At 30.6% G+C, this 23,403-nt stretch overlaps 1 protein-coding gene across 1 annotated transcript in view; it reads right to left on the reverse strand.

The window, feature by feature from the left end:
* Nucleotides 1-23,403, reverse strand: part of LOC129963108 (C-Maf-inducing protein-like) — a 184,915-nt gene that overhangs the window by 27,906 nt on the left and 133,606 nt on the right. The window contains exons 6-8 of the mRNA XM_056077182.1: nucleotides 4,981-5,088; nucleotides 258-338; nucleotides 14-117 (exon numbers count right to left, since the gene is read on the reverse strand). Coding sequence (XP_055933157.1) covers nucleotides 14-117; nucleotides 258-338; nucleotides 4,981-5,088 — 293 coding nt within the window. The remainder of the gene's footprint in view (nucleotides 1-13; nucleotides 118-257; nucleotides 339-4,980; nucleotides 5,089-23,403) is intronic.

A 23,403-nucleotide genomic window follows, 5' to 3' on the forward strand; every position in this document is an offset into this window, starting at 1 on the left:
TAATCACTCTCACCTGTTGATGAATTTTTCTAAAACTGCCTTTCCATCATTTTGATAGCTGAGTGCCTGGATATATTCTTGGACAAAAACTCTAGTTTTCGGAAATTTTCCAAAATCCTTTTTTCAAAAAAAAAAAAAAAAAAAAAAAAAATGTAATAGTTTTTATGTTATATAAATTCAAAATAATATTTTAATTGTTATAAATAATAATGATAAAAACGACACTATCAAAATTCAGACAAATTATAATAGCTTACCATATTGTGCTTGAGTATTCTTTGTACAATGGGAATGAACAATTCTAACACTATGCGAGATCGTGGATTTTCCCGACAATACTAAGAAAATAAACATTAATGCATTATAAGTAACGAAATATAAAACATTACAAAAAGATATTCATTTTTAATTTGACACACATATGATTAGAAAGATGTTCCAAATCGTAAAAACATACATGCATTCATCAATCAAAAAAAAAATCACAAATTTACGTTTTAATTAGATTATACCTTTAACCCTCTTGCGTCGAGGAAATAGAAATCATATTTCAATTACTCCAAAGTTTAGCGTGATGTCAATAAAACACTGATGTGGATGAATTACTTAATCACTAAATCACAACTAGATATTAAAAAGAGTTCAGTATTGGCGGATAAACGTAACTTCCTTGGCGCGATTCAAAAACATATGGTTACATTATGGTTAATTTTAAGTATTAATTTTAAAATATTACTACTAGAATATATTCATTTATCACTTCGTTATAATTCAGAATGGAGAAAACTTAAAAAACAATTTGATTAACCCTTTCTAGGGCCGTGGGAAGTATGCTTCCCACCAAGTTGATCAAAATTTGTATGAAATTATGTAGGTTGGCATAAGTTCTGACACATTTTTTTAAAAAGACAGTAACTTAGATGCTTCAGTTCTTTATCTTACACAAAATGATGTGTCTTGATTTGTTACTTAATTATTAATTAACCAAATTAATTAATTAATCAAATTAAATTTATCTAATAAGCTAAATGGATCCCTTTTCTTATACTAATTTCAAGCCTAAAAATATTTTAACATAATATGACTAGAAAAAAATGGCCCTTTAAAGGGTTAAAACATTTATTCGAAAAACAAATTTCGAGTGGCAAGAAATGAAAAAGATTTACATTATCAATTCCACATTCTATTAAAGAAAATCTGCTATATTTAAAATCATAGTTCCTTTAAGCACTTAAAATAATTGGAAATACAATATGATCCTTTGAAGCCTTAATAAACAACTTTTCATTATTAAGCAGTTTCATCAAAAATACATGCATAAAATGCAGCCATCTTAACTAACAACAAAACCGATGAAAGATTGGTAAGATGTGGTTCAAATTACCCATCTACTAATTGGTAAAATAAAAGATCACCTTCATCTCAAGTTTCACATCACTCTTTGATAACTAATTAGAAATAGAGGAATCGCGATGCTTCTAAAGCTCGTCGATCGATATTTGACCAACCTCTTTGGTAATCACCCTCCATTGTTGCGAGGCAGGCATCAATGAAAATCCTGACCTCGTTAAAGGCGGAGGCATCCAGAAGAAAAAGACCGTAAGAAAATAGCCCCTAATTTAGAACGCCATTCAATCAAAAGAAATAGGAAACTCTTTGGGGCAGAGAAGCCCCACGCTTGCTCAATAGACCCAAATCTTCTTTATATATTCAGCGAGGCGTCATGATTTTATGCAAATTATAAAGAAAAATTGCCCCAGCTTTTAGAATTTAAAAAGATCCTGCGCTTTAAATAGATGCAAATAGATATTTAAATGAGTTGCCGTAATGATATTTTTTTGAAGAATTCAGTGAATATTTTAAGATCTATAAGATATATCAATTTTCGCCTTTTATATTCAACAAACAGCGGTTTCCTCATCGTTTAACTAGGTGGGATATTTTTGCTCATAAGCCATTAAATGTAAGTCAAAAAAAAAAAAAAAAAAAAAGGAGATGTACGTCATTAGATCTCAGAAAAGCGACAGAAATAAGAACTTTAATAGAACATTCCAGACAAGTTTCGCAACAACTGGAGGACGATCGATTACAACTTGTGAATTGGAGTTACGCATATCAAATATCGGTGTAAAGACACTGATATTTAATAGCTATACATTATTTTTAGCTACATAACTGCACTAAGAAGAACTTCAGTATATCAATATCGAATTAAAATATTTTGCGGCCTTAGGCAATACGCATTATGAAATCCTTTTCTTAATAACTAATGAATTGATTGGTCAACCATTTCAATACATTAACAAGACGTTAATGATATATTTTATTCATTTAATTTAATTTTTTTAGTTAGTTTTATTATTTTAATTAATTTTTTTTATCCAAATAACTTTGTGAAAGAGTGTATATTTTTAATATGAATACAATAATAAAAGAAGTTAAAACATCAAATTCTTGAAAATTTAGCATTACAATTTGTTAAGGATTACCTTAATTATAAATCTAAGTAATTTAATCACCATAAAAGATTATTACGAAATAATAAGTTTCAAACAAATACCACGAAAAATTATTATTTTGCAAGATCTATCAAGTGGAATATAACATAACAAATTAATAATTAATATTTAAATATGCTATAAAATAATTACCTAAACTTTAATTAATAATTTTTATTATTCAATATGTACACACACTATAGACCTAATGTTTGGAGTTGAAAAAATTTGTATTTCTTACACATTCAGTAATTTGACAACTAGTTTAATAACATGTTTTGGTTGGTTTGAATGCGCCCTCCATTTCCAACGGCCTAGAACAACTGCCTAGTTTGCCTAACCGGAAATAGGCCGCTGGATATTGTAATTTTTCGTCCCCGTACGATTCTTTTTAATTTAAAAATGGTTATTTTATTTATTCAATCACCTTCATTTCATTAACTATAAATTGCCTTTACTCCGACAGACATAAATTGCATGGGTTGAAATCAATGGCGGCTCGTCCATTAGAATTGCAGAGCTGCAGTTTTCCACCCTCATCCGATAAAATTGATTATAAAAGCTTACTCGTTCGTTTTCGGTCTTTAATTTTTTTTTCCACCTTGAAAATTCGATGGAAAACGAAAGTTAAATAATATAAATTAAAAAATAACGCAGAAAATAAATCAACATGTATGCGATATTCAAGTGTATTGCCATGGAAAATATCAAAATTCGTTCGCTTTCGCATTTGTAAGAAACAGAATGAAGTGCAAAATGTCGCGAGTTTTGCAGCCCTCCTGATTTTTCTGGCTTCTTTGCAATTCAAGTTCAATTTGTATCCAAGATTAAATTCGCATCCTTGATATTTTTCTTCTCGTACCCCCCCCCCCCCACTTCTTCTCTCTTTCAACAATTTTGCAGTTTTCGCTTTGCTCCCATGCTTCGCTGATTTAATTGAATTTGTTCATAACATAATCGTTTTCTTTTGTTAAAAATTACTCATTGAAAAAAATACGTCGATTAAATTCAATTCATATTATCACAATACCTCGTTTACTTAATTATAATATCATAATAAAAAAAACTTTGGGAAATATATATATATAAGTGTGTGTGTGTGTGTAATAATATTTTAAACTCTAATTTCAATTTAATTAATTACCAAGGTTTTATCTTAATTTAGTCCATAGTAACTTCATTCTAAAATATTCTCTTATTTCCTGATCCAATTTCACTGTCTCTACTTAATTAATTCAAGAGGAGCTTTGTAAAATTGCTGAATCGGCTAAAAGCCTAACTTTCTCACACTCCCGAATTAAGGAACAAAATACCGCTGACGAGAAAAATTCTTTTTTAAAAGATCCCTGTGTTTCCATTATCTCGTCGCAGCGTGTAGCAAAAATCCCTATCGAAATCTTAATATATTAGCACTGTAAAGAAATATTTTCCCTATCAAAATCTCAGGTTATATAAGACCAGGGATAAAATGTTCAAGAGCTTTTCCTTCATTCCTTTCTGTGTTGTGTGCGTTGCTCGTCGCTCCCGCTTGTAAATAATGCCTGCTTGTCCAAGATGAAATAAAATGACGTCACGAAATCAAAAGTTTCTTCACTGTCTTCGAAACTGCATTCTGCTTTACATAAAATATGATATATATATATATAATATTAGACGGTGATTTTCTTCAATTCAAATCAGATTATCACTATTGAAAACACTTTAGGCAACTCATATATATTTCGATAATTTTTTTAAAATTTAATTTAGTTTATTAATAAACAATAATAATAATAAAAGAATTGGACAACTCAAAGAGAAAGTTTTTTTTTCTTTTTAAAATAGTATCTCAAAATAATAATCTTTTTTTTTTTTTTTTTTTTTTTTTTTTTTTTGCAGTGCCGTTCATTTTGGAGCAAACGAGAGTGGCACCATTGTTTGGTACAGATTTTCAAATTTAATTTTATCGAATCAAATCTAGTATTATTAATTTAGTTTATAAATTATTACTTAGCTAATTAATTCGTATTATTATTTTAAGGCAGTTAACAACATAGTTTGAACACAATCTTTAACGTTTATAGTTAAATCTAATGATAAAATTAAAGTATCTTAATTTCAATACGAATTGCATGATTTTTTTTTCTGCAATCAAATGATCAAAATATCATATGACTGCGTTTAATACCAAGATTAAAAGCCGATAGATGAAAAATAATATCTCAATAAGAACAAACATTTGATAAAGAGGTAAAAAGAAACCATGTCAGGAAGTCTTTTTGAACCAGACATCACAATTTAAAGACTGTTATAAGATATTTTAAAGTGAAAATCTTTTATTAAATAATTTTTTTTCTCTCTTTTTTTTAAATATATGTCTTCTTTCTTTCTAATCCTCAACTTCTACGTTTTCACAGGCCATCCAGATAAGAAGTAAGTTAAGCTTCTTTTATGAATATACTCTTTCAAACAATGATTTTAAAAAATCTTTAGCAATACCTACCTTTGTTAGAAAGTCACAGACTTCAGGCGTCGGGGTGGTCAGTTCTAAAATTGGACATATCACAGAGATTATTTCCTCATGATGAGATTTAGGAAGCCACACCAAATTCTAAAAAAAAAAAAAAAACAATTTAGATTAATATTAAAAGAGCTATGAAACTTGGGAAGCCATACTAAGTATATATTATTATTCCAAAAGTTATTAAATTTAGGAAGCCAAACCAAATTCGGGCAAAAAATAAAAATTCGAAAAGACGTGGGATGTAGGAAGCCGAACTAAGTTCCAATAGAAAATGAATGACATTTAATATCGAAAGCTACACATAATGTAAGATGGCAGAATATTAAATATGCATTTACGTTTTTTTTACTAAAAATATTGAAATATATTCATACTTCCGGCAAATAAATAAATAAATAAATATAAATATCATAAAGTTCAAAAAATAAAAAAGAAATGATTCTCTAATAACTTACAATGTTTTATTATTTATTTATTCTTACAATGTATACAAAAGTATTGTAAAGTCAAAAAATTCGATTTTGAAATTCTGGCATTTCCATGTTTCAAAGAAATAATCATTTACATCTCCCTTAAATCTGAAAAATACATTTTTGGAATTGTGTCCGTCTGTCTGTCAATAAACACAAAAACTGAGAAACGCTTTGGTATAGATGAATGAAATATGGATTCATATTCAAAACAAATTTGAAAATTAGATATGAATATGATGACACAATATATATTTCAATGAAATCCATCTAAGGACAGCCTCTTTGTTCATAGGGCGGGGGGCGTCGTTTCTTGTTTCGTATATTCACGTGAAACACGTTAATTGAAACACAGAATGGCGGAGATCAAACTGATATCAAATTTCAAAATTTCTATGTTGAAATCCACCGAAGGACAGTCTGTTTGTTCATATGTATGTGAACCCGATAATTCACAAATGCATAGAACTATATGGATGAAATTTGGTAAACAGATTTATCATCAGAATTTTAAATGTATGTAATTTTTTTTTACCAAATTTATCATGGGGAGGGGTGTTATTCCTTGCATCGTATATTCACGCGTAACGCGTTAGTAGAAAAACAGAATGACGAAGAGAATTAAAATCTGTTATGGAACTGAGCTTTGTAGTCAAAACTGAAAATCAATGTCAAATTTTGAATTATTTTTGGATTATCAAATTTTAATTGGTGGGAAGGAAAGCGTCTGTATTCATCTAACATCATATTATTACAATGTAAAAAATGGCTTCATGAAAGTCGAGGTTAAGGAAGGCATTCTGTCGCTCACAATACCGTACTATATATATTTAGGAGAAGTAAAATATATAAAAGTTGAAGGAAGAAAATTCCACTGTTGTTGTGATATAATAAATGGGTCATACAAAATGTCACCAAAATTCAACTAAGAAAAATTTGAAATTCGATCTAAAAGTAACATTTATTTAAAAAAAAAAACGTGGATAAAGCTACAAAAAACGCGCACACACATTTATCTTGGATTTAATGGAATTACGTTTTATGATCAACGTTGTTCAGTTAGTTTTTAACTTCAGAATTGTGTTATTTTCTCGATTGTCTAATAAGATAAGACTTGCTCCTCTTGAATCATGTTGACGTCCTAATCTAAGTGTCTATGAATTATCGGTTATTTTTGTATTGAATTATAATGTCCGTGCGTGTCTTAATTTTAAATCATAATTTTAAAATTACGATAATCCGATGCACGAGTAATAATCGTAAGGGACTAAATTAGATTTGTTTAATGATGAAAGAGATGAATTCGATCACACAATATAAGCGTGACGTATTAAAAAGAATCTCAGACTCATCGTTTAGACAAAGAAAAGGAGCTAAAGTCAGATGATAAAATCAAAAATATTGGCAGCATTCTAATTCATTCATTATCGCGATGTCACTTAACAAATGAGAGAGTGCCCGCCCTTGAACACCAGACTGAACGTCTTTTACGTCCTAAAATAACATACTTTAAATTGGTGCTGAGATTTTGAGATAGTCCCATGAGCACCAATCGATACAGGAACTAAGTACACAAAGATAAACTAAAGAATACAAGGATAAATGATGTAGTGCTAAATTAATATTTTCAATGAAAAATGTTAATCAAAAATATTGGCAGCATTCTAATTAATTCATTATCGCGATGTCACTTAACAAATGCGAGAGTGCCTGCCCTTGAACACCAGACTGAACGTCTTTTACGTCCTGAAATAACATACTTTAAATTGGTGCTGAGATTTTGAGATAGTCCCATGAGCACCAATCGATACAGGAACTAAGTACACAAAGATAAACTAAAGAATACAAGGATAAATGATGTAGTGCTAAATTAATATTTTCAATGAAAAATGCTCGAATTTGATGAAGAGTTAAAATCATGAATAAATATGACAAAGCGCTCTTGAATATTAATTATGTTGGTTATTTTTCAGACGTTTGATGTATATCTAAATAACAAGAGAAATATCGATTAAAAAAAAAATGTGCGCGCGAAGTTTGGCTTCAGGTCATGGATTTTTTTTTTTTTTTTTAAAACTTTTACTGTGATAACTTCCTTTCCCATTTAAAAAAAAGATTCGAAAGATGGGAAGAGAGAAGTACGAGGATGTTCGAAATCGGCACTTTCTTCCCTTGCAGCACACCGACAGCTGTTACGACATGTTTCCGTATAACGGGAAAAGTGAAAACTCCGTATCAGAAAACTCGTGAATGTACAAAACAAATCTACAGGGAATTTAAAAGTCAAGATGAATACAATAAATTTCACATGCCCGTTTTAGCGAATCAATGTAATTTGTAAATAATTTGTTAGAAGAAAATGCCAAAAAATATCTAAATAAATAAATGCAAGGTGATGCCTACATAAGAATATCATAAACGAAGTTTACGGATGAATATCGGCGCATGAAATCTTTATGGTTTTTAATAACATGTAAAGCCGACATTCTTTTAGCCCTTCAATGCACCGAGTAGCCGTTTTGGCAACATGATTTTATTTCCATTTATATATTTCACAAGATTATTCCAAAGGCTAACAATGAATGTTTGGGAATCCTTATTTAAATGCTTTTTGATAAAAATTTGTAGAAATGACCGATAGATTATAACAGCGGTATTGGAAGTAGATTTAAACTGGGAAATTGGAAAAATACCAGGACGGCCATTATATGAATAGTTCGACCATTAAAATACAATCAAAATACTATTTTTTGCTTCGTAAAAAGATATTGGTAAAAAGGGATTTCTTTTTTAATTTCAGAATTGTTATAATATGATTTGTGTCACGGGGATATTGTTTAATTATATGCAGCTACTCAAAACATTTTTTTAAATAAAAAATATATATAAAGTCATGCACTGCAGGGTTAAGTATGAAAAACAAGATAAAAGATTATTTCAGTCCTCAATTTATTTTAATGCTTCCCGACTAAAAAGTACATTTCCTTAAGATTTATGAAATGTCGACTGCAGATTGGGAAGAGAGTATTTATCGATGAACCAAAAGAGGGAATACTTCAGGCAGTTCCAAGAACATTGGTCAATTTTAACGTCAAGTCCCAGATGTTTAATCCGAGCCTTTATGCTATGAGGAGTTTTCATTATCAAGTAAGATTCTACAATTTGAATTACATAGCCATGATAGACAGGAGATCATATCAATCACTCCGCAACTCAAAAGAAAAAAAATTGTGGCATGCACAATATAAAATATATACATATTGAATTGTTTTGTAAAGAATCTAATATTGTTTTCTTAGACAAATGATTTCATATAAAAGAAGAGATTTTCAAAATTATAATAAATATTAAAAGATTCTTAATAGATGCCAGATTGATAAGAACCAATCTCTGCGACAAAAATAAAGGAACTGAAAAATAAAAAGATTTTAGTTTTATCACTACAAAAATAGGGATTCTTCGACAAAATTCCACAACCTGTTTGAAAAATTATGTAAACACTAGAGTTGGAGTGAATGAATTGAATGAATTCTCGTTCAGGAGTATTGAATGCGAAATAAGCTTTATAGCGATGTATTATGAGAGCTATTACAATTTCAAGCAAGAAATACACAAATGTGAGTACCAAAACAGTCCATTGTAACTCGCAGCAAGGCCAAAGTATCCAATACCTTATAGCAATAGGAAAAAGATGTATATCTTCTAACTGAATCAATTTTCAACTGAAGGCCGTTCTCCTGTAAATTGGATTCCGGCAAACAGTCCCAGCCGACGGGTCTGGAACATCTTTTTACTTCTGTGACAATTGCTTACAAACGTGTGTGACACATCGTTGGCGATTCTGTGACAAAAGCATCTCGACGTCTGTGGAACGTCTTTCACCGCAAGTGATTAATTAAAGCTTTCTCCCTACTTGCCTTTAGAGTTTCTACAAGTGCTGTTCTTTGTGTAGACCTTGACTTTGATTTTGCTACCTGCGCTTTGTGTTACTACCCGTGTTCTGTTTCCGGTTTAATTTTAAAGTAGTGAGTTAACCATGGTTAAAACTAAGTTAAAGTCAATTGTTCAAACGAAGGCAATTTTTTTTCAGCTTAGGTGAAGAAAATTTACCTAACTAATACAACATATATTAATGAGACAATTAGCTATCGCGTTTTTGAAAACCGTCTGGTTCAATCAATTTTAATCAAAAGTAGACGGTAAAAATTTTAAACGATAAATGATTTTCATATTTTATAATATTTTATGCAAAAGTAGCTTTTATGTTAAAAATATCAAGTAGGTACATGACAATAGGTCCATAAAATGATTTTAAACCAGAACAACGCCTAGTATATCAACTAGTATGCTGTAAATCAGGGATGGGCATTAAGTCGATCACGATCGACTGGTGAATCATCAAGACATTTTGAGGTCACCGCCATCATTAAGACCTAAGACGCGCATACTAAAAGAAACTGTTACATTTATGTATTACCCATTTGGCAATGTTGATGTGGAAGAAATAACTGAAAATATAAATTGTATTTTTATCTCTTAAGGAAAATGAAGTTTTTCTCCTTAAAAATGACAATTTAAAAGCACGTAATTCGGAACCTAATAATAACTTTTGGAATCTAATGGACGAAATAAGATATCGTAATTAAAAAAAAAGTTGCACATCATTTAATATCGATCTTTCGCTCGACCTACCTATGTGAATCCGCATTTTCAACGATTAATACAGTTAAGATATCATATCTTTCTCATCTCACAAACTACCTCTTAGAATGCAGTGCAAGATTAGCAATTATTAGTTATATAATGAGTTATTCAAAACTGGCGAACAGTATGCAGTTTAAGTCTTCTACTAACTATAATTACTAGAACTAACGGAACACTTTAACAATTGGACCTATGTTGGAGATAAAGCAAGTTTGTCTATTCTTCAGAAGTTGAAGCTGATTTCACTCCAACATGATATTCATTTCCAATGGATCCCATCTCATGTGGATCTACTTGGTAACGGGATAGCAGACAGGCTTGCAAAGAAAGGAAGCAGCCTAGCGACTTCATTTTCTGCTGAGCTCACATACTTAGAACTTTTCTCTCAGGCGAAATTCCTAAATAAGAGGAATTGGATGGTACCCCCTACTCATGATTGGTATAGGGCCAATAAGCCGGGCCAGTCCTTAATTCTTCCTTGTGATAGAAAAACCAACACTTGCCTGTCGCGCCTTACCAGTGGTCACCTTAAATGTCTTTTCTTTTCTCAGGGTGAAAAATCTTACCCTCTTTGCCCGAAATGCTGCCAACATCAGGTCTCTGCTGAACATATTCTAGACTGTTTAGGACTTCATTCAGGAGAAATTTATTCTTCTCCCTTTCTCGTTTTTGACTTTCTTCTTGTCAACGGATTTTTGGATTTGGTTTGACTAAGTTAGACCATGGAAATTAGCAACAACAACAACAACTAGAACTAACTTTAGGTGAAATTATTTTTTTAATGTATTATGAATTGTTTGATATTAAATTCATCATTTGATAATATTATATTTGTGGTTATTATTATGTTTGTATCTTGCTATTATTATTATGTTTGTGTTATGTAGGTAAATATATAATCAATATCTATTATTAAGTCATAACAAATATTGTAGACCATTTTTTAGCTCACCACACCTACGTCACTGGGTGGAATGCAACACCTTAAAAAGATTAGAAGCCCGTAACCCTGGAAAAGTCTGTCCATCCCTGCTATAAATAACTATAATTACTGTAATCCTAAAAATGTAATTTCAATTTTAATAATGAAAAAAAAAAAACGTCAGCGTAACCTGCAGAGAGAGTTTTCAATTCATTTCATACAGAAAATACTTCAGAATAATGTACAGCAATTAGATGAAAAATAATAAATGTTCATGGCTCAACAGGAAAATTCTAAATAAGAAATGGATATTTTCCCCCTTTAAGTTCCGATTCATCGGGATGGCACTGCATTCATAAATATTCATGATTTTTTTAAAGGTAGTAAATTATTTATATTTCCCATTTTTCTAGCGTCAGTCGGATTCGCATCATTTTAAACCATCTTCTCCACGCTCATAAATATATAATAATACAAAATCCGCCTAAAAGCAATGAATAACAGAAAACAGAGAGTATGAACATCATGGGATGGCTGTGAAAAATTTACAGACCATGGCGGTGGAAATAAAATTTTCATTTTCATCATTTTTATTTGTCGCCCGCTTTAAAATAGACTATATGTCAGAAAAATTGATTGGAAGCAGAAGCTTTTTATCTCTCAACCCAAAACAAAAGAGTAGATTTTTTTTCCCAACATTGACCACTTTCGTACAGCAGTTGCAGATCGTCGTGTCTCGGATTCAATCTAATTTTTGGAAACAAAAAGAAATCACCAGGGAATGAAATTCGTCGGAGAAGAGAACGGCATGAAATAGCTGAGTTTCAATTCCTTCAGAAAATCTTGTTGGCAAAGATGTGAGATGTGACTGCACTTATGGATTGTCGCAAAAATTCGTAAAGGACCGTCATGAATTCATAAGAAGCACTTACATAAGGTTTATGTATAAGTAAGTGAAAAGATCACAGAGAACCATCTCATCATTTTTCCCATCCGAAATGATTAAGAATGTTGTTACTAAAAGAATAAATTCACCAAGAATTGCTTCTACATTTTTTTAAAAAGGGGAAAAATATCTTTTATCTTAAGTAGAAAATACTTTTTTAAGATAGTCGAAAGAAAGGATAGGATAGTAAGGATATTCGAAGGAAAAAAACTGTAAAAACGAATGCATAAGTAATTAAAATTTTAAACACATTCATAATATTTCGATTTTTAATCAACATTTAAAAGTTTGCATTCTTTTTATATTCATTAGAACTTAATTTTTTTCTCGCATGATCTTCAACCTCAAAAGATTTAACTACTTTTGCTTTGAGCTGAATATTATATATTTATATGAATGATATCTCTTAGTCTAAATAAAATCCTAATTAAATTCCTAATTTTTATCTTAATTTAGCCCATAGTAACTTTATGCTAAAATGTTATTTCCTGATCAAATTCTTACTTTACTTAATTAATGCTGCGCGCGCTCTATAAAAATGCTTCTGCATTTTCTCACGCACCGATTGAAGGAATAAAAATCCTAAATGCTTAGTACATTCTTTTATAGGGACTTAAATTTTCCTATCCTAAATCTACACGTGCCAAAGAAATCCCTATCAAAATCTCATTGCAAAAACCATTGAAGGAAGAATTTCACTCTCTTTTACTCTTGTGTCGCGATTAGGGATTGCAATACCGGTATACCGGGATACCGAATACCAATATTTTGAGCCATTTGTGCAATTTTGTAATACCGGTATTCACAAATTTAAATACCGGTTTTTCGGTATTTACTAGAAATTTTTAAAATTGTCTCTACTATATGTTCAGGGATCGCGGACATAGCAAAATAGTATACGTTTTTGTTTTTATGTCTCTTTAACGGGCGGAATTAATTAGCTAATGAATGGCTTAATTAATTGCTTAAATCTAAATTGGTGAAACATGGATTATCCCTGAAAGAAAATATTGTATCCATAACGACTGTTGGAGCAACAATTATGAAAAAAGTTGGAAAGTTGATTGGTGCAAATCAGCAGTTGCGCTATGCACATGCAATTCAATTAGGAGTAATAGATGTATTACACCAAAAAAATAAAGAACAGAAGACTCCAAATACTGTGGATATAGAAACTTCGGATTCCAACTTAGAAGAGAGTAAATGTGAGAGTGATATTGCCAATGTAATTGTTGAAGAAGATATTGCAAATGAGGATGAAATATTAACCTATCAAGAATTGCTTCCTATAATTTATCAAGTTCGAAAAATTGTTAAGATATTTAAACGTTCCCCTATAAAAAAGGATATATTACTAGAATATATACTAACTGAAAATAAAACAGAATATATGATATTAGATTCTAAAACATGTTAGAACAGTTTACTCCTAAAGATGGAACGATTTTTGAAACTGAGAAATCCAATCCAAAAAGCAATAATCGACTTAAAATTGTAAATTGTTTTTCCAGATAGTGAATTCGACTTAATATCCAGAACTATATCAGCTCTATTTCCAATAAAACTGACTATTGAAGCATTATGTCGGAGAGATTCGAATTTACTAATAGCTAATGCAACAATAAATTTCATGTTGCAGTCACTGAAAGAACAGCACACACCACCATCTGAATAATTATATATTACATTGAAAAATCACACAGAAGAAAGGAATACCGAAATAGAAAATGTCTTATGGTATTTACATAATTATAATGATTTTAAAAATGAAAAAGAAGAAAAGAAAACAACCAATTCAAATCTGATTAAGTTTAGAGTAAGTTTTCTTAACATTTTTTAAACACAAACCTATCCACATTTAGAAGAATTCGGTTCAATTATCGAAGATTATGATGTCACTACTGTCGATAGTGAAAAGGAATTGTCTCTTGAACAAAAATTAGAATTAGCGATAAATAAAAAAAATTTCAACAAACCAAAATACAATACAGAAATCAGCTATATCCAAAACCATCCGACGATAAATCGACTTATTTGAAGATGAGGGATTTAGAGGTAAAGACTTGAAAAAAATATATCGCGCATTGCTAACAGTACCACCAGCTAGAGTAGATGCCGAAAGAGTGTTTTCGACAGCTTGTCATTTTTGCACAGAATTACGTTCCAGGCTTAATCACAGTTCAATTGATGCATTATTATTATTATTTATTATTTTTTTTGAAGATCACATTTCAAAAATCTGTAATAGTACCACAGACTAAATAGTGATATTTACACCATTTTCTGATTTAAATAAATAAGATGTTCTTTTACTTTTTTGTGATTATATATTGCTATAATCTATAAGTTACAAATTATTTTTTGTAACTTATAACTCTAACAAAACTGACAAATAAAACAAAGAAACACCTGTGTTTTCTTTCTTTTTCTAAAATTTCTAATACCGGTATTAAAACCGGTATCCCGGTATTAAGATTTAAAAAATACCGAATACCGGTATTGAAATTTTGGTCCGGTATTGCAACCCCTAGTCGCGATATAGACTGACGTATTTCTTATCACTTATTCCTGCACATAAATTATGCCTCCCGGGATGGAATAAAGCGAAGTTTTAAAATTTTCAAAAGCTTCTTCTATTCGGCCACGCAACTGCTATTATATATATATATATATATATATATATATATATATATATATATATATATATATATATATATATATATATATATATATATATATATATATATATTGTAGGGGAAGCCTATATTCTATAAAGTAATGGATGCTTAATTGTCAGATTTTAATTTTTATAGATATTTCATTATTCGACATTAACATGAAATCAAAAACCCATTAATATAAAATCAGCTTTCCTTCAAATTCACTACTAGATGTTGCTTTTCGAGCTGAAATAAAATAGAAATACATAATAAAATATAATAAATTGAATAATTAATTTAAAATTAAGTTCTGAAACATCAGGAATACATAAATTAGCGAGAAATTTATAAATTTATCACATTAGTAAAAAAGAATAAAATCCATAAAAAATTCAATTTTTATACAAATTTGAAACACATCAATTTAAATAAAAATTGTAGCAAACCGGGGAAAAAATGCAATCAAGGATTTTCTTTTTGTCAAAAATCTGCTTGTTCTATTAAAATTAAACAAATCTGCGTGCTTAATGTTGCTACGACGAATTATCATAACATTGCATAATTCGAGATATTTTTAAAATGATATTGAATGTCGCATTCTGCTAGTTAACTCGATTTATATTTATTTCGGCACTTTAACTCGGATTTACGACGTCTCCCGGCACAGAGAGAAGTCATTTCCTTGTTTTTCCAGTACACGACCGTTTTGCATGAAAGAAACAGCTGTTTCAATTATCGTGCGATTGGTATGGAATTGTTTTTACTGTGATTTCTGCAGAGATAAAATGAAAGCGACGTCTACGAATTTCCTTATCTATGATAACAGATTCTTGCTTGATGAATTCATATATTCAGAGTGATAAGTTTTCGGAAAATTATATATTTAATGATGAAAGTTAAGAATCTAGATGATTAAATTTAAATGCTTTTTTTTTTCTAAAAAAAAACCAAAAATATTTTTAGTTTTAAAAAATATTTAAATAAAACAAATTTACAAACAGTTGAATTAAATGAATTTTTAACAAATGGAGTTATATATATTTAATGCCAACTCATGTTCACGGTACTTAAGCGATCGCGTTATCGGCAAATATCGTAATATGTATTTTCGTGCATGAAATAGAAAAAAAAAAAAATGTTTAAAAATAATTTTGTTTTATGGATTTTCATGACACTAAATATCGATTATCAGCAATTAAAATATAATTTTAATCGAAAAATATGGTTACTTTTGAATACATAAGGATCAGAAATATATATGTGAGTGTAGAGTTACTCGGCACATTAACCTTTTCTAGGGCCGTGGGAAGTATGCTTCCCACCAAATTTATCAATCTTTGTATGAATTTATGTAGGTTGGCATTAGTTCTGACAAATTTTTTTAGAAAGACAAACTTAGATGCTTTAGTTCTTTATCTCACGCAAAATGATGTGTCTTGATTTGTTACTTCATTATTAATTAACCAAATTAATTAATTAATCAAATTAAATTTATCTAATAAGCAGTAAAAAAGTGTACAGATAATGTATAAATTATAACTTACTGTTTAACTTCTTTAACCCTTTCTAGGACCGTGGGAAGTATGCTTCCCACCAAATTTATCAATTTTTATATGAAATTATATAGGTTGCATAAGTACTGACATACTTTTTTAAAAAGACAGAAACTTAGATGCTTCAGTTCTTTATCTCACACAAAATGATGCGTCTTGATTTGTCACTTCATTATTAATTAACCAAATTAATTAATTAATCAAATTAAATGTATCTAATAAGCTAAATGAATCCCTTTTCTTATTCTAATTTCAAGCCTAAAAATATTTTAACATAATATGACTATAAAAAAATGGCCCTTTAAAGGGTTAAACTTTTGATTATTTCTTGTCTTCCGTGGTCAAAATTGACCGATACTTTTGGAAAACGAAATTAACAAACTGTTAAATACCGAATCTATTATTTAATAAGTCGTATTTGTATATGTAAATCTCTTGCTGTAAATAAAAAGTGTACAAAAAGTATCAGCTGTGTACTTATTTGTGTTATTTTCGAATTATCAGCAATTGCAGCTATACTCAATTTTGCAGATAATCGGTAATTTATGTATAATTTTACTATACCGTTAACCTAAATTGCCATTGACCTTAAGAAAGAAAACTAACTTAACTAATAAAGATATGCTTTGGATATGGAAAATAAGTTTTTTAATTTGTTAAGTATGCTATTTTTAAAGAACAAAGAAATTATTTTAAAAAAACATAAAAAATGATTTATATAATCTTTTTAATAGTTGCAGCTATTAACAAATATCCAGATAAAGCCGCCGAATCAGCTACTCTTTGTTTCATAATCCATGTCTATCACATTTGGGCAATTTTACTTCACATAAGAGAGACAAAAAAATAATTTTCCGCTATGTGCGTTTTTTTCCCAACAGCGATTTTGAATAATTTATAAACTGTATTATTTCATTTAAATTCAGATTTGTACATTGTTTCTATACATTCTAAGTAAAAATCATCCCCTTCTTCCAACTGCCATCTCACCCTTATTTCGATGGAAGCAGATTTGCGTATACAGGACAGTGCAGATAGTTTCCATATCAGAAAACGGGCAATACACGCGGTATTAATAAACAAATGGTATGGTTCATTTTCTTGATACTGAAACATCAGTCTTTAATCAGTCACACCACAACATCATAAGCTCTCTACCCAAATATAAGAGAACCATTGTTTTTGCAGCGTCATGGTTCAGCAATGCAGCACAACAAGTACCAATAAGGGAATAGAAATCGAATAAAACCAATTCGATTTCCCTTCCCTTATTGGTACTTGTTTTGACTACATGAGGCGCGTGGGTAAAAAGCATTACGAAAACCGTTATCGAGAGTGCATTGATTCATTAAGTTAGATATACCAATACATTCATTCCATCTGAGGTTTCTCCCACCGTTTGCGAATGGTCTAAGCTTTGTTTCTGTTAAACCTCGGAGAGACCAAGACATTCATTTTTTTATTCTCTAATAGAAGATGGTCCCGTCTAGACAAGCTATTATCCTGCAAATACTGTCTCAGGTATGACTATCACGGATTTACAAAAACTGTAAAAGAAAACTTTGTGCACTTTGGCAGAGAGTATAAGAAATAAAAAAATTATAATAACAATAGAAGTTTTGTTGCCTAACAGAGATTTTTGATATTCATAGTGTTTACGAACACTCAAATCAAAGCTGATTACTAAAATTGTATTAACAGAAAAAAATGCAATGCCAAAAGCGAAATAAAAATAATGCTGAAATAATGTGTTAGCTATAACTTCTAATTGGAATGAAAATATTATGAATAGGCAGACCTCGGTTCATTAACCTTTTTTTTTACAATCCAACATAAAAAATAATACAAATAAAATGTGATTTTTTAAAAAAATTCCCTAACATTTGTCTAATCATCAACGTGCAATTCTCTCTTTCGCTAACCTTCGTTTAGTTGGAGTGTTATTTTCTCCATACATAATATTTACGAACATTCAAATTAAAATTAATTATTAAAACTGTATTGAAACAAATAGAAATCAACCAACAGAAAAAAATGCATTGCCAAATATAAAATTAAAAAAAAATGCCGAATAGTAGAAAAGAAAGAAATAACTTCCAATTGCCCCGTAAAGGGTGAATATAATGAAAATTGCCGACCTCAGCTGATTGATCTTTGCTACAATCCAGCACAAAAACATATACATAAAACGTGAAGTTTATAATCCTATAACTGATTATTATTCATGCTTAGTTACAAACGTTCACATTAAAAAAATAATTATAACTGCTCTGAATCGTTAGGAACCAAAATAGAAATTAGGATATTGGGATATCACATCGGCAGAAGTATTTAACTTCCTTTTCCATCCCCAGCATTACAGGCAGGTTCTTGACAATTATATATAGATTATAACTGTCAAAGATGGATGTTAAAATGTATATTTTATAAACTACAGGTTAGCCATAAAATATTCTGTGCCTCTTTAGTGGCATTTGCAGCTAAAATTAATGAGCAAAATGAAGCTACATTTCATATGCAAACTGTGTAAAGCAAGGGGACACGAATTCCACAGACACAAAACAAAAACAAAAATTGATACAGAACATAGTATACAGGGAAAAGCAGCATTTTGGAAATGCTGCACGCGCACCAGGAGACTGAACTGTTGATTAATAAAAGATTAATCTCTGTGAATTTCAGATCGTATGGCATCCACTTCTGCATGTGTATAATTCATTACTCAATATTAATGAAATTTTGTATAATCCATTTTCAGTGCATTCACTGCAATCCGTTTTCATCCCGCTAGCGATGAAATCTCTCGAATCGGTGACTTTTGATACTAAATTTCATTTCCAGAATTCGTTTCACCATGCCTACCAGAATGTATCTGAAATGTGATTTCGTTTCGTGTTCATTAGTCTCAGCAGCAGAATTCCTCCCAACAAAGAAAACTGCTTTATGGCTACCCTTTTATTATAACTCTAATATGAACAGTGGCTGGAATGACGTTGAAAACAAGTATAACTCAGAATCCTAGATCTATCCTTGGCCGAAAACCGTCACGTGTTAAAATTCGAAGCAACCAAGAAGGAGGTGACAAGTCGCAATTAACATCTATTTACCTCTCGGCCAGTGGCGTCAGTGTCAACATTTAAAAGCGATTGTTCCCCAGTTTACTCAACACAGTAATAAAGAGTCGCGCCGGAGATCAATGACGTGCGATGAGTTTATTCCGAACGAAGAATGCGAGCGCCCAGATGGACAGATAATCGATTCTCGGCCCGTGCAGACAACACAATTGCAGCTGTTTCCCTTTTCACAGGCAGCAGCACTCCCACGAGCAACGCGCGTGGCAGCACACCCCCTCGATTCTTTAATCTGCTTGGCATGTGTTTTAATTCAGAATCGATTTCCCTAGGATAGAATTCTCTTTGAGAATTGTTCGTAGAAAGAGAGTGGGTGGTTGTTGTCGGGGGCGGAGATAAGAAAGACGATCTCACCGACACGAAATTAAAGTAGCACTGGCTGATATAAAGGAATTATAATATATAAGAAATTGTTTTCTTGTAAAAGGAGAACAAAGGTAGTTAACTGGAAATGTCATTTTTTATTCTTCGTGATAAAGAAAAGGTTTCATTTTTCAAGATGCATTTGAAAAATTCTTAGTAAGAAACTTGATCAGTCAATGGCATAGTCCGATAGGAAGGTAGAAAGTAGGAAAACGGAGCTGTGTAAGATATTAAAAATTTTAATTACTATAGAATTGAAGTTTGCAGAATAAGCATTCTTGGTTTCAGTAGGGGGAGAGTCAGCGTAGGGAAAATAAGAGCTCCGCACAACTAAGCAGTTCAAATGAAACCCGAGTTGAGGTGATTAGAAAAACAATTTTCGGAATGCGGATAAATTACAATTATTACACATTCACATGCAAGCGTACACACACAGTCTTAACCCTTTTACTGCCGAACGACGATATATCGTCGTTTGGTACACAAGCGAAAAGTGCCAACGACGTTCTATCGCCGTTCGACACTAAAAGGGTAAAGTGAATCAGAAGGTGATAAAGTAATAATATTTCTGTTCAAGGCTAATAAGAATATGATCATCCCATTTTCAGAACGGGTAGCTTTGCTATTGTTATGATAAAATTTCATATTTAAAAATTTATAAAATCAATAAATGGTTCAGACAAATCAATCTATTTTTTTCAATAACTGCATACATAATAAGCATGATGTATTTAGAATTTGAAAAATAACATTATTATTTTGGTTTTTATATAATTTTCCTCCCAAACAGAAAATTCGTCCGTTTATATCCGTATAGGCACCCGTTTTACGCTTGGTACGAAAAGATTTAAGAACTAAAATAAATCGAATAATCATTTTCTAACTACTTGAATTGCTTTTAACTTTCCTAGCTATGTGAGGTTCTGGATTTTTGAAACTTCTCAAGGTCTAATTTCTGCAATTTTAACTGTTCAAAAGTCAAGCTGTGGTATTCCGTTAAAATCATTCGGCTTAAAAATAATTGTTCAACTGGGTATCGATAAATTCAACTGATTTCATTCCTATTGGAAAGTATATAAATTTTAATAGCTTTCACAAGCTTTTTCCTTTCAACTTCTGTGTTGTGCCGATTGAGTTCCTAGCCATAAACTCACAAAAACTTTTAAAAGCTGTTAAAAATCTTATCTTTTATTTAATCACCAGAGAAAAGAATAAAGGTATAATTTAAAGAGAATGCTTCTATTTATCAGTTACCAGAGGTTTCAATATACCAAAATTTTCGATTTACGAGAAAATCGTATTTTCTCACTATGTCAGGTGGTTAAATACGAGTTGAGCTATAGTTTTACATTTTGTTTTTCTCGTATCAAACTTGCACATTTGATTTATATTAATATAGGATACAGAAGATAATTAGAAATGTGACCTTCAATTTATGAAAGCGGTGCAACAAAAATTCAAATAATTTTGTAATCCGTTGGCTCGTCTATTTCTATTTTTTTCTTATCCATGGGTAAAAATGTGAGGTATGAAAATTTCTACGAGGTAATGCAACATCAATAATACGAAAGAATACTGCACAATTCCATTCAACCAATTGTCACTCCATGAAGATTAAAGCATTTTTCGCACTGATAATAAACTCATCGAATATATAGTTGCTTTTCCTTAAAAGCTGAACCATTTTATTTTATCTGCAAATATTACTACTATTTTTCACATATTTTAAGTTCCCACAGCAAATATTGGGTCAATTTATTTTAAATAAATGTAACGAAGGTTAAAAATGCATATTTCTGTACGAAAAAGAAATGACCAGATTTTCAGAATGAGCATACTTTAAAATTCGAGTATGTCATCGGAGATTTATTTTTATTACTTAAAATATATCTACGCCCCATTTCGAAGAAAGGCATGGGCTATTTTGTAATAAGTCTAATTTTAAATCTTAATCAAATGACGAGAGCGATACATGAGCCATTCTCCAGAGTTTTAACACGCGCCAGACCCGCTTATATAAGAGTTCTTATGTGAATTGGGTTTCGAAGATGAAACATTATATTCCCGAAGCCAAGAACTTAACACCAACCGCAGAGCCTCCATACCCCCAATACAAAATACTGTTTGGGACAATAATTAAATAAAAATCAGATACAGTGAAATATTTTATTAATAAGAGAATAAATAATATATTCTGTTATTACCATTATAAGTTACACTTCAAATTAATTCATTCACACTTAGTCTTATTCTACAGCAAAAATTAGGAAAAACAATTTTTTAGAAACTAAATTTTTAAAATGTAAAACCATCCGATTCATACGTTCCAATGAAAGAAGGATTATCAGGAATATTTCATTCAAATTCTTGACTGGGACCAGTGGTCATTTTACTTAGACCCCATTGATATCTCGACAGTTTTCACAAACGAAATCTGATTGCTTTTTTTTTCATAGCATTCCATGAAATATCAAGAGCACAAAATCTTGAAGTCTGCGATGAATAATTACCACTACTGAATTCCGAAAACGATGGTAAAAAATAAATAAATAAATAAAAACACTTAGAAAAGTAAGTGGAATAATCCAGGCACCCCCCCCCGATGCATGCAAACTCGAGTTCGTTTACCTCTATATTGGCCGACTGCCAAATTGTGCGCTTATTTATCAGAAAGCAGCACTTTCTTCCGGACTCGACAAAAGTTAAGTGCATAAGCCGCCGGGTAAAAACGACGGCGAAATGCAGAATAAGTGCGGGGAACAATGCTCACGCTTGTGCAAGGAGGCGAGAGGGTGTCACAGAGGCACGGAAACATACTTCCATACAAAGGGTCGAAAAAGAAACATTTTAACAGCGTCCTCGGATTTCTGCCACAAAAATAACGGAGAGAAAGTAAGTTAGAGCGTTCACGGTGGCGTGGGAGAATAGCTTTAGTATAATGTTGTATTCAAATTGTCTTTCATTTCCTTAAAAAAAAAAAAAAAAAAATGGTAATTTTTTTATGCCGCGTTAGAATCGTTTTGCGGGAAATTTTATGAAAATGTGTGGCTGCCATAAATCAGAAATGATATCAAATTGTCTTCGATAATATACTTTCAGAAAGTATTTCAGGTCAATCGAAATCATAGCCATTGTTTAAGGTGTACGTACACACTAGAAGATTTTTTTTTTTTTAATTTTAACTTTAAAAATCCAGTTTTTTTACAGTAGGTTATTAATATATGTTTAAACTTTTTTCAGTGAGAAAAAAAACATATTACAATAATTATTAATTAATTAAGTAATATTTAATGCGCTAATTAGCCTATTTTTCGAAACATGATATCTTAAATTCTAATTTGTACAGATACACAATTCCAGTTGGAAATGATGCCTAATATTAGTCTTCATGTTGTCTGTCTCAATAAAGTTATAAAAATGTATAGTTTTTTTAAACAATTTTTTCATTAACGAAGAATAGAAAAAGCGAGATTTTTTCTGTCATTTTAACTTTTAAATAGCTATTAAAAATATATTTCTATAAATATAACTTTGACTGAGGCACAAAACATCCGCTATTTCATACAGATTATTTTGATATATAAATAACTGTATTTGGTTCATTTCTTGTTGAGTTATGATTGTTTGAATGAAGCAACATAGTGGAAAAATAT

Source organism: Argiope bruennichi, chromosome 3 (assembly GCF_947563725.1).
Source record: "Argiope bruennichi chromosome 3, qqArgBrue1.1, whole genome shotgun sequence".
Lineage (NCBI taxonomy): Eukaryota > Metazoa > Arthropoda > Arachnida > Araneae > Araneidae > Argiope > Argiope bruennichi.